General features: G+C 29.4%; 1 protein-coding gene and 1 long non-coding RNA gene across 3 annotated transcripts; both read right to left on the bottom strand.

Moving 5' to 3' along the window:
* Positions 1-3,262: 3,262 nt before the first annotated feature.
* Positions 3,263-5,994, bottom strand: LOC145014372 (uncharacterized). Its single transcript, XM_078972748.1, has 7 exons — positions 5,660-5,994; positions 5,454-5,544; positions 4,478-5,257; positions 4,225-4,287; positions 3,901-4,121; positions 3,727-3,809; positions 3,263-3,616 (listed from the first exon to the last, which is right to left on the bottom strand). The coding sequence occupies exons 1-7, from the start codon at positions 5,693-5,695 to the stop codon at positions 3,502-3,504; spliced, it is 1,389 nt and encodes a 462-aa protein (XP_078828874.1). The 5' UTR covers positions 5,696-5,994; the 3' UTR covers positions 3,263-3,501.
* A 3,301-nt stretch (positions 5,995-9,295) lies between these two features.
* On the bottom strand, positions 9,296-11,265 carry LOC145018067 (uncharacterized). 2 transcript variants are annotated; one of them, XR_013666813.1, is made up of 4 exons: positions 11,082-11,265; positions 9,992-10,166; positions 9,540-9,907; positions 9,296-9,457 (listed from the first exon to the last, which is right to left on the bottom strand). It is a non-coding gene; the product is annotated as an uncharacterized LOC145018067 (long non-coding RNA). The 2 variants fall into 2 exon arrangements; XR_013666812.1 differs by having other exon boundaries at positions 9,540-10,166.
* Between the last annotated feature and the right edge of the window lie 2,009 nt (positions 11,266-13,274).

Raw genomic sequence — 13,274 nt, 5'->3', positions numbered from 1 at the left:
GATTGATCTACGCAGACCTTCAAAATCTGAATGTAATGCCATCAAGAACTGAACCAAACGTTGCTCTTCCCTTCTATCAATATAAGGCTTAAAAGCCTTCAACACATCAGGTTCTGTAAGAGCTAACTGATCCCACAAATCCGACATAGCTGCATAAAATTCCTGAACACTAAGATTGTTCTGCTGGAGGGCTCGAATATCAAACTCTAACTGATACTGCTTTGCAAAGTTAGACTGAGTATACAACCTAGCCAAGTGATCCCAAACCTCCTTTGTCATGTCATACTTTGCCAATTGAGTACCAATAGACTGGATGACAGAATTACTAATCCAAGTAATGATCTTGGAGTTATCAGTCTCCCATGAATTCAGTAAGGTTGCATAATTAGCGGCCTTCTCGTTTGTTGGTTTCTTCTTGTCACCTATAACAATCCCTCACATAGTCTTGCCCCGCAAGAAATTTTCATAACATAACTCCAATAGGCATAGTTTTTGCCATCAAGTTGAATACTAATGGACTGAAGAGAATCATCTCTTGGGGTCATATTTCAATATCAGTCATATAGTAAATACGAGTAGTAGCAAAAAACGATCAAGATCTCGAAATCAACAAAGCTAGACGAAAACGAAACCCTCAAAACCAACAAACGAACAAATCAAACCAAACCAAATACAGAAACGAGCAAAAAAAAGCATACCCCAAAATTGCAAATGATGGCAATGAACAGTGCACGTGAACAATACCGATGAATATTACGATGAACAGTAACCGTGAACAGTAGCCGTTATGAACAACACTCGTGATGAACAGTAATCATCGGTGAACATTAATCGCGATGAACAGTAACTCCAATGAGCAATAATCACGATGAACAATAATCGATGAACAGTACTCCGCTGAACAATAATCGCCAATGAACAGTACTCGCGCCCCAAAAAAAACTACATATAATCATTGAGCTCTGATACCATGTAAACTAACAAGTGAAATACATATAACGGCTAGGGTTTCATATTATTATCAGAGAGAAGTACAACTACAATGAAAAGGAAAGACATAATATATAGACAAGCTAATTAGGGTTTCCTAGCGAAAAGGCTCAATCATAAAACCCAATACAAAATAAAGCCCAAAATCTTATTAGGCTAACATTTCCATTTTGAACACAAATTCAAAACCCTATATATTATTAAAATGGATGATGATTGTACATTTGTGTTCTCCTCCATCATACTTTCATTGTAGTATATTAAACATCCAAATTGAAATCCAGATGAATGAGAATTAAACATGAAATTAAAGTAGTTGAAAGAGTTAGATGAGAGGTTTAATGTGTTTTAAACCATCCTACAGGTGGGAGAGGGGAAAGGAAACAAGTTTATTAGGCTTGTAAGACTTATATCAGCAATATCTTCTCTTGAACACATAGCGAATGCAAATGTGAACCAAATGACTTCGGGTCACTAAACTTGTGTGCGAGCATGCTTGTCCTATGAACACAAATGTCACACCGATCGAAAAGAAAAGTTTAAGGGTTTTATACCAAAAAAATCTTTTTCGTAATTGAAACTTTAATGCAATTTCAGGTGTTAAACTTGTATTAAATATTGATTCCGGTTTCAATTTATGTCTAATTTCCGTTTTAATGCTTTGATTATGTATCACAACCATTTTGGATATGCAACTTGACTCTCTCATTTTCTACTTACGCTTCTACACTTTGTTGTTTCTATCAAGGTAAAACTTGGGCTTACCTAGGTTTGGCGGCTTAGAATAATCGTTTCTAGCTATTCTATCATGTTAAACAAACTTCCAATTATAGACTAATATGTTTAAAAATGTTGTGTTAAGCACACATCTTATCGGTTTGTTTTTTTTGTTGTTCATTTGTGCAAATTATCTTCCTATACAACCAATATAGAAAATGTTGGTAAATGAAGAAATTTTGGAAAAATCAATGAAAAAGGACCACTCATTTAGTCTCCTAAACTAAAATAAAGACAAAGTCAAAAGTGACTTTGACTATCCATTGTCTATATTTTTAATCCATGGACTTATATATTTTTAATCCATGGACTTATTTGTTAGCAAACAAACTCTATAGAGGATTAGAGGCCATAGATGAAGGTTGTCCCATGTTTTAAATTTTTTGTATACAAATTAAAATATTAAGACTGGTTATAATTAAAATAGTAAAGATTAATTATAAGACTCATGTATTATATGAGTTTATTTTTAAAAAAAATAGTTAAATATAGAGGTTTAAATATTTGAGAAGTTTGAATTTATAAGAAAAATGAGAAAAAAATATTGAATTATTAAAATTTAAGTGGTTCTATAAATTTAAATAAATAATTTAGATAAATAAACAAATAAACTAATGAGACTTTAATTTAGGAATTTTAAAATTAAAAATTAAATCCATTAATAAAATTGATATTCATTTATTAGTACATTTAAATATTATTTAGAATTTAATAAAATAGAAAAAACAAAAAAACCATAAAATGACATGTGGAAAAATCCAATTTAAAATAACCACAAAATAATATGTTGCAAAAATAAAAAAGAATATGACATGTGACAAAAAGATCTTCATTTATTAGAATAAGATTTCTCATGTTGAATGAATCTTGAAATATCTTTCTAGTTTTATGTAAAACTTTCTTATTAAGTATAAGAGTAAATTACACATCTCCAATCGTTTAAGGATGTCTATATATTTGGTCTTTAACTTTCTTTTTTTAACTCGAACGCTTCTTCATAATTTAATCTGTTACATATTTCATCCCTAATAGTTTAACTCAACTCTCATGATACCAAGAAAAAGGTGGTGGACAAGCATATTTAATCAGTTGTGTTTCAATAGAGAAGATAACCAGAGAAAGAGATGGTGGACAAAAATACTTGAAAGGACAAAAATATCCCCAACATGCAAGGCATGTGGGGCTTTCTAGCATAAAATTGACAAAACGTTAACACAAAGACCAAGCATGTAATGAAATTAGACCTTGAAAACCATACAAGTTAAAAATATGAGTTAGGTACTAGACATGCATATAGCACGAAACCACAAGGACTATTTATGTCATTTACTCAAACATATAGAACAAACTTTTCTATTGAAATGTCCATTCATTCATCATTTGTATATATCTCATAAAAATGTCATTTAAAAATCTTGAGATGATAAACAAAACTTCACACTTTTAGCAAACTACAACAATATAAAAAAAAAAAAAAGTAGTAATAAGAATAATGTGTTCATAATATCACAAAAACTCTCATTAGATTTCATGCACAAGGTAGCAAAAATCAATTCTTTTTTGCTATGCAACATGTAAAACAAAAACACTAATACAATCACACATATATCCAACATCTAAATGTTACAAATCAATTAGAAACTAATATCACATGGATCCTAGCATGCATTAGAATGCAAACTATAATTAGACTAAAATCAAAATACAAAATGACTATTGAACACCAAGAAATGATCAAAAACATGGTAAATTTTCCATTGACTTCAAAAAATTAGATGTTGAATAGATGGCAGCTGCAGCTGCTTTTACAGCTAAATCCTTGTATGGGCTTGTTTCTGTTTTTCCAACTCTGTATTTCAACAAAAAAAACAATATGAGATTCATTAATATTCAATTCATTTTTCCAAAATTACAACATTTTCTTTTTCCAAAATTTCAACTTGAAGAATAAGCAATCACCTGCAGTCCTTTGCTGGATGAAGTTGAAGAAGACCACGTTCACAATGCATCAACATTTCATTTACTTGGTTCAATGAACTCTCCTACAAAAGATAATGTTCAAATACCGATTAAAATACACAAGAAATGAGAAAAATAACATATATTAAACTTGAGGAATAAGAAATGGTATACCAGATGTTTCTCTTCTTCACAAAGGGCATTATCCATTTGATCGAAAAGAGTACCCCATTTTGCTCTATGTAAATCAGCATTTCCTTTGTTAAAGTGAATATTTTCAGAATTTTTTACATCATAGCATTCATTTTCTTGATTATAACCCAACTCTCGTGATACCAAGAAAGGTAATTCTGTTTGAATTACAGCTCGAACTCTTTTCTTACTTCGCCTTAATGCTGTAAAAAACATTAATAAAGATTATTTTTGTGTGTATATAATTATATATATAGCATTATAGCTTAACCAAAAAATGTTTTCAAGAACAAGAATGTTAGTTACCTGCAAGACGACCTTTAATGTCCTGAAGAAGAAGTTCTAACCATTGAGAAGCTACATTTGCAGCTGCAAAAAGACAATGATACCCTTTATATGTCATGATAAGAATTGACCTGGGATCCCATTATCTTGAAAAGAAATTGCTTGAAATTGGGCAAAGATTCTTTCTTTAACTTAGTTAACCGTTTTGTATTTGAGTAAGTTAACATGGTTAACAAGATTCACTAAATCATAAGAAAGGAGACTAAGAACTTACCTTTAAAGGAAAGGGAATCAACTGTTGACATATTTCCAGACTCATCATTGGACAAATGGCTCATATTCACTGATTCCATGTTTGCTGATGATGAGAGTTTCAATGCAAGAGTATCATCTTCACAATTTACATTAGCATGGTGTCCTCTAAGTTCATCTGATTGACACCCATAAGAATCCTTCCATGTCTCATTTTCCAAACCCTTTTGCTTGCTTTCACCATGTTTGTTTTCAGTTCTTGCAGATCTCACAAGATTCTCAATTATAGAATGAACCTGTTTTCGGTTTCTTACATGGTTTATAATCCCAGGATTTAGTTCATTCAAAAGCCCACTTGGAGCAGCGACTTTAGCGAATCTGTCGACTTGTTCTTTCTTTGCGATTTCTATCTTTTTCTTGATCAATGACTCGTTCCCTTTTTTCCTCCCGCGTGATTTGGGGACAGGTGGCACAGGTACGCCCCCATGAGAAGATGATAGAAATCCGTTTTGTTTCATTTCTTTCCATACTCTCATGGAGTCTTGTTGTCCTCCCAGATTACAAGTGCTTCCACATTCAGATAAAGAATCTCGGGGTTTTGCGTGTTTGTAATCGTTGTCGGGGTGAAAAAGATCGTTACTGATAGAACTAGAAACATCTTCGGTGTTGAGATCGAAACCAAAACCTTTTGGTTTTACACAATTAATCCCGGATTCAAATTGGGTTGTGTCTTCGATACATGATGGAGCTTCGTATTTGGTGCTGAAATCAGATGCTGAAGCGGTGTTGACTTTTGCTTTCCCTAATTGAGAAGAAATTTGGATTCAGATCAAGATTTGGATTGTAATTTTACCAAATTTCTAGTTCAATGTCACCAAATCTAGTCAAATTTTATCCAAAACTCACAAAAACGAACTCCTAGACTTTGAATTTAAAGTTCTCATCTACCATTTAACCAAATCAAACTCTTCGAATTCAAGAATATTCAAATGATTTACCTTCGGAACGAAGAACAGACTCTAGGTCTCTAATTTTTGCTCTTTTAGGTCCGAGTTCTGGCAATGCTACAAATTCTTCACAACGTCTCTTCTGCATCCACCATCAGCAAACAAAATCAATCCCATAAATCGGATAAGATCAACAAAATTTATACCAAAATGGATTCAGTTAAGAGCAAGTTCAGAAAGAATGTACAAAAACAAACCTTGGATTCAGATCCGGCTACAACACAACCATCCATCGCTAAGCAAATTGAATGAGGTGCTTAAAAAGATTTCATTTTTCATATAGATCTCTACCAGTTTCTGCAAAACTCAAATTCAAGATCGAAAAAATCAAGCTTTCATATGTAAAGAGGAGAGATTGATGGCGTCTAGGATTAGGGTTCAACGTTGAGAGGAAAGAGGCGCTAACTGGTAATTAATGTGGGTTTTGGAAGTAAAGAATTTGATTTGAATTTGCAGAAAAGCGCGCTGACAAGTGTTTCTCCCGTTTGCAGATTACTATACGATTTAAACGAGTAATTCCATTCACACGTGTTGCCTCTCATTTAGGGTCCTCTTAAAAATATTCAAATCACATCTATCCATAGTTACAACTTACAACCACTTGAAATCTTCAATTTTAACTCATGACTTGAGTTATAAAGTCATGACACTTATAAAGTCATGATACTAAGGATGTATTTGGCAAAAGTAGTTGTTAGCTGGAAGCGGGTAGCGGTTAGTTGGTAGCGGGTAGCTGGTAGCGTGTAGTTGGTAGCTGGTAGCGGGAAGCTGTAGCTTTTATTTAGGGCGTGTTTGGCAAAAGTAGTTGTTAGCTGGAAGCGAGTAGCGGTTAGCTGGTAGCGGGTAGCTGGTAGCGTGTAGCTAGTAGCTGGTAGCGGGAAGTTGTAGCTTTTATTTGTTTTATGAATGTTTGGCAAAAGTAGCTGGAAGCTTTTGAAATATATAAAATTACATAAAAGGACAATTTATTAAAAATAAAAAATATATATAAATATATTTTTAAGGGTAATTATGGAAATTGATTTCAAAAGCTCCGGAGCGTTTTGTTAAAAGCTACATGAAGTAGCTTTTAGAATCGGAGCGTTTTGTTAAAACTAAAAGCTAAACGCTTGTACTGCCAAACGAAGCTTTTTGTTTAAACTAGAGCGTTTTGTCAAAAGCTAAAAGCTAGTAGCTTTTGAAATATATAAAATTATATAAAAGGATAATTGATTAAAAATAAAAAAAATATATATATATAAATATTTTTTTAAGGGTAATTATTGAAATTGATTTCAAAAGCTCCGGAGCGTTTTGTTAAAAGCTACATGAAGTAACTTTTAGAATCGGAGCGTTTTGTTAAAACTAAAAGCTAAACGCTCGTACTGCCAAACGAAGCTTTTTGTTTATACTAGAGCATTTTATCAAAAGCTAAAAGCTATAAGCTCCCAAACGCTTCTAAAAGCTCCGTGTCAAACACGCCCTATATATATATATATATATATATATATATATATATATATATATATATATATATATATATATATATATATAGGGTTAAGTTCAAATGAGAACACTATTTAATGTGAGAACATGATAACACTACTTTATGTTACTATTCTACTATGAATTTAATATGTATAGTATTGTAGTAATTATAATATGAATATATTCAATTTTATATTGCTATTCTACTATAAAATTTGTATATATGTTTAATAATTTAAAAAATTCTAATGTGAATGTTAAATATGTGATTCTTCATATATTCGGTAGTGAATAATGTCATAAAGTTATACATACAAAATTTGAATGTAAATATTAATGTGTGATTATTCGTATATTTGTTGATGAATAATGTCATATCGTTGTATATATAAAATTCATAGTAGAATAGTAACATAAAGTAGTGTTCTCACGTTCTTACATTAAATAGTGTTCTCATTTGAACTTAACCCTATATATATATATATATATATATATATATATATATATATATATATATATATATATATATAGTTATAATATTATCTAATTTTATACGATAATATATCATTTTTGTTGAAAAAAATAAATATTTTTTCGCTAAATTTGGCAAATATAAAATAATCAAAAAATTTTCTATTAAAATTTTTTTTTTTGAATTAAATCGTAAACTGATCCAAAATATTGAGACTTTATCAAAGATATCCCCAAAAAATTATATATAACATTATGTATAAATAAAATATAAGCCAAATATTTAAACACATTTACTAATATGTTACAAATTCATTGGTTATGGGTTATATACATCATAAAGTATCAAAAAATAACTAGTGATTTAGTAACAAAGCAAATGACAAAAAAAAAAAAAAAAACTTTGTGTTTGAATCATAAAACTAAATTCGTGAATAAAATGGTCATCGTCATCTTATGTAACGGCCTAATTTTTTTAAATATAATATTAAAAAGCCAATTGTTACCCTTTTAAAAATAAAATTAATGTTTTCAAAAAACATTCAACCACATTGAAATAAATATTTCTAAAAAGATTGTTGAAGCAAAAAATATCATAGGTTAACAGATTGTCATAATAATAACTTAAAATCTTCAAGAGAATGTTACATACAGTCACATCGGTCTCTTTCACTTCAATACTTGACGATCATGAAAAATGTTAAATAACAACAGGTAAGCATAACACTTATTGAGCATACATATTATTGTACAATTATATAAATCACTTACTTACACATAGCATAACATTTCACATAAAACATAAACATAAACATTCCTAGCACATGATGTTAGTACCAACTCTACATCAGTAGGCTAATTCCCCCGAAGGATCTATCTCAGACACTACCATATTGGGACTAATCACTTCCCCCAAAAGGGTCCGTTATGATCATCCATACCTTAACCACTCCCCTCGAAGGGTCTATCATGGTCAAGAACATGTTCCTGTCCACTCTACCATATTAGGGTATTTGTGGACAACATACACATACATCAAGTAATGTCTATATAATAAGAGAGTTAGTGCAACTCCCCTCTTTTGATAAATTGAACACTCTAATTGCAATAGTTAAATGAACTTCCTCTTTTTTTGAACACCTGCACAATAATTATAACATTTACTTAACTTGTAATTCATAACTATAGTTTAAAATACTAAATTTTGTATTACTTTAACTTTTCTTTGATTACAGTGTTCTGTTCGGGATTTGATTTCTTAACGTTAAAGTCATGATAAGGTTCTAATAAAATTATATTCATATAGTTCCCTATCTTACCTTTCTGGGAATATAAAAATTTCATTCTCACGGTTTTTGGTTGATTTTATATTAATTTTACAAGTAAGTCATTTTGAGTTGTTACTTTCTGGACACACATCCAAATGTGTTAAATTTACTCTAGGAGGTTTAAGATTTAAATCTTATGAAAAAATCATGGTATACTAGACATTATACCCTAACCATATCCTTTGAGGTTTCATGAATTGAAGTTTTGTTTAATTAATTATGCACATCAAAAGTTGATGTAAAAACAAACTCATGCCTTATTCCTGTTAGCTTTTATGAAAGAAAAATGAATTTTACATTTCCAGCCCCTTATTTTCCCAAAATGACACTTTCTACCCAAAAACAATTTTCTTGACAAATGACAGCTTTTATCATTGACACTTTAAGCCAATTTTCTAGAAATGATTACGGATCCCTTCGTTATACATTTATTAGTTAATTATTATTATTATTATTATTATTTATTTTCTTTAATTATTATTTAATCACTTTACAATTTACATAATGCCTACTATTTATATAATTCACTTATAAAACCTTAAAATTTATTTTCCATTTCCACAATAATCATAATATTTATTAATTAATATTTCTAGATAATTGATCGAAAAACGAGATGCTACATTTTCATCTTCATCTTCAACCACCATTATCTTATGGCAACCAGCATCATCTTCTTCATCCTCATCATCGTCGTCTGGGTGATTTTGTTCAGATTGAACCTTGGTCCTACAAATAAGTAAAGCTTGTATTTATTAAACTTGATACTTATTAATATTATAATATATAATCACCCTTTTGTATAATTTACCTATCTTCCTTTTATTAGTATTGGTTTCTTCATCCTCTTTAAAATATTTATGAACATCCATCCGTGAGATATTTTCGTGGAGACATACATCCTTCTTTTTTCGGTAATCCATTTATCATCTTACTTCATGTTCGACAAACATATTAGATCATAGGTCTCCCCTCTTTCTTTTCTCTTTTGGAGACATGTATCAAGGTTGATGCTGTATTTCACAAACACCAATGCATTCAACCTTTGTTGCTCCAAAAGGTTCCTCTTCTTGGAGTGTATATGGTCAAAAATGCTCAAATTTTTCTCACATCTTGTGGCACTACATGTGAGGCTCAGTACAGGAATAACAAGATTTTCATAACTTGACCACCATTTAGCTACAATTTTATAGAACTAATAAGTAATAAGTAATAATGTAATAATTATATATTTTACCAGGTTACATTTTCCCCAAAATTTACCAGGTTGCATTTTCTTCCTTATTAGCACGGATTCGAATATCCCAAATATCCTATTGAACTTTACAATTTGTTCATGAATTGTCACCATTGTTAACCTGTCATACATCCTTTAATGACGCCGTACAATCCACATTTAACTTCTTTATCGGCATTAAAGTTCTCCTCCAAATGAAGACTAGTTTATAAAATAAAAAAATAAGCGTTTAGTCGTAAATAATTAATGTTAATGAAATAATAAAAATATACACATAGGATTAAGATAATATCTCACGTAATGAAGTAGCATATGAAGTTGTATATTCCACTTAAGATTAATCTTCCCCATATATATATATATATATATATATATATATATATATATATATATATATATATATATATATATATATATATATATATATATATATATATATATATATATATATATATATATATATATATATACCCATTGCCGGTTTGACATCACTATCCATAAGTCTCAATACCTTAAAAATAGGAACTACACAACTCAAATAATATTTTATAGCCTTCCAAAAACTGTCATCAACCAAAATAATACTTTCAATTAAACTCCTTTTATTTATAGAAGCGAAGGTGGATGCGGCACATTCATTAGAAGCAATAATTGTTGAATATGATATTTTAACTATTGAAATTTTTTTAATGTAAGAAAAGAAGTAACAAATAGTGTTATTCCGGTTCGTGTTAATTCTTGACCACCGGTGAACCTTCTAAACAAGGTTAAAAAAAAACACAACATCTATAAATATAAACGGTTACTTTTCGTACTTTATCTAAGGTGTATTGTCTTGCAACATCGATTGATGAAAAAGTAATGCTCACATCATGAAAACTGGATAGTTATAGATTTTTTTGATCATCGATTGATGATCTCATTCTGCTTTCGGTCTGATCAAAATCTTTATCGGGATGTTCTTAACCCCTCAAGAGCCTTTTTAGGTGACCACAATGATAGGGACATAGGTGGGACAATCAAACACACCAAGATCAAGAATTTTGCATTATCCATGGCCTCTCCTTGTGTGTGACTTGTAGGATAACAAAATGAGTTATAGGTAGATGTTCTTACCTTCTGGAAATCCATATATGAACCACCAAGAATATGCTAAGGGAGAAGCTCTATGAATTCCCACCATCAGTCCACCAATTGCACCAAAGAGTTCACATTTCTTCTTCACTTCAACACACCACCAAGGGTAAGAACCCTAAAACTCTTTCTCAAGAAGACGGAGGCTTATGATAGGGTTGTTGGCAACAAATGAGAGGTTACTTATGGATTAGGGTTAAGTGTGGTATAAAAATGAGTCCATCTTTCATGTAGGCCCCTCAAAGTGTGTAAAAATGACCATATGACATATATATATATATATATATATATATATATATATATATATATATATATATATATATTCAAAGAATCATTTTCTACACTTTACCCACCTTAAGTTAACTTTAATCAATAGAAAAGTAACTTAACATGAGAATATAACGGAATTAACCTCAAGAAATTAGGGTTGTTACAATTGTTGTTGTTGTTATTGTTGTTGTTGTTGCTATTATTATTATTAGAATATAATAATAATTATTATATTAAAATTTGGTTGGATTTATACAACAAGTTATTACCACACACCGAACAATAGTACAGTACCCGTTGATTTATAAAGACTATTTCAACAACAAAAGTCATTCATTAAATACTTAAATATATTGTCGTTCAAATTTATATAGTCGTTCGGAGATTATTGTATGATTAATTTTTTTTTTCTATAATATTTTTTTGTGTTGTTCAAATTTATACAGCCCGTTCTAATTTATATAATATTTTTTTGTGTTGTTCAAATTTATACAGCCCGTTCTAATTTATATAATCCTTATAATTTATGTTATAAAATCATATAAGTTATATAAGTTCACAAACCATTTATGTAAATTATTTGAAAAACACTTTTGCTTTTGTAATTGAAAGACCCTTTTGCTTTTGTAGCTTATCCACATGCAGGTCAATTGATACCACTAGGGTCTAGTGACAAACTTTTGACGAAAGATTGAGTTAAACAACATTTTTGTGACCGAAATTTCTTTTGATACACCAATTTATTTTTTTTAAACAATTAAATCTAGTAAATTGTGTTCTATCATAATTATTTTCTAGTAATTTACAAATAACCACTACTTTTTTTTTCTTTGCCAAACCACGTTCATTGTTTCTTTGTTTTTTTTTTTTTTAAATATATATCTTATTTTTATTTGTTGGTTACATATCCCTTTATATTTTAAGATTTTAATTAGCAAAACACAAAGAATCAACTTATTTAATAATATTAAATTTTAATTTGCAAAAAATAAAAGATCAACTTATTTAATAATATTAAATTAATTATCTAAATTATTAAAAATCATTATTTATTAATATTATGATTTATTATTTTATTTATATTTAATCATTTATATTTAATTTTCTTGCCGTTTTATTCGAATATGTAGATTTAATGTTTATTTATTTAATTTTTGATGTTTTGTTTGTCTATTTTTTTTGAACTTTTTATGGTATTGTTCGTTTATATTATTTAGTTTTAACTTTTCGATATTTTTTTCCGTTTATTCGAAACTCGTTGTTAACAAAATCAAATCATCTGAATTTGAAACTTTTTTCTACAGCTCATGATTTTTTTTTGAAAAAAAAAACGTTAAAAATATATGTTCAAACGTTGTAAAAAGTTTAAAGAAGAGTTGAAAAAGTAAGAAAAAAATTATAAACAATATGAATGCGGTATCGGCGTAACACCTGATCGCCCGGGGATTCGGTGGTCCAATGGCGGCAACTTGGTGGTTCGGTGGTCCAGCGAAGTGATGATGAAATATAACTTCAAATATATATTTTTTATATGTATAATCATTTGATGTACCGAATGATTCCTATTTCAGCGTTATCGCCGGCGAAGTATTTAATCAACTTTTAATATTTTTATTTTTTATTAATTTTTTTCATTGGTTTTTAATTATATATAAATTACAAAATCATAAATTAAACAGATAAATTTTTTGAGTATTTTTCAGTAGATATAAATTATTATTAGAGAAATATATATTAATATGAGATAAATAACTATTTTAAATATTACATAACGTGAGCCACTATATTATTACTCGTACAACGTAAAATTTATATACATATCTATTACTACTAGTAAACGTTTATTTTTAAATAGTAAAAAAAGTTAAATACTAAAAGAAATCTATAAAAAAAAAATATACATTG

Source organism: Lactuca saligna, chromosome 9 (genome assembly GCF_052625555.1).
Source record: "Lactuca saligna cultivar CGN05327 chromosome 9, ASM5262555v1, whole genome shotgun sequence".
In the NCBI taxonomy this organism is placed as follows: Eukaryota; Viridiplantae; Streptophyta; class Magnoliopsida; order Asterales; family Asteraceae; genus Lactuca; species Lactuca saligna.
The sequence above is the reverse complement of the archived record's forward strand: the minus strand, read 5'-3'. Positions and strand labels throughout refer to the sequence as shown.

What these genes read in the sequence shown, in the direction of transcription:
- LOC145014372 (XM_078972748.1), bottom strand. Translation starts at nt 5,695, where the DNA reads ATGGATGGTTGTGTTGTAGCCGGATCTGAATCCAAG. An exon ending in GTGAAGAAGAGAAACATCTG is followed by an intron (nt 3,810 to 3,900) that starts GTATACCATTTC and finishes TATCTTTTGTAG; the next exon opens with GAGAGTTCATTGAACCAAGT. An exon ending in CATCCAGCAAAGGACTGCAG is followed by an intron (nt 3,617 to 3,726) that starts GTGATTGCTTAT and finishes GTTGAAATACAG; the next exon opens with AGTTGGAAAAACAGAAACAA.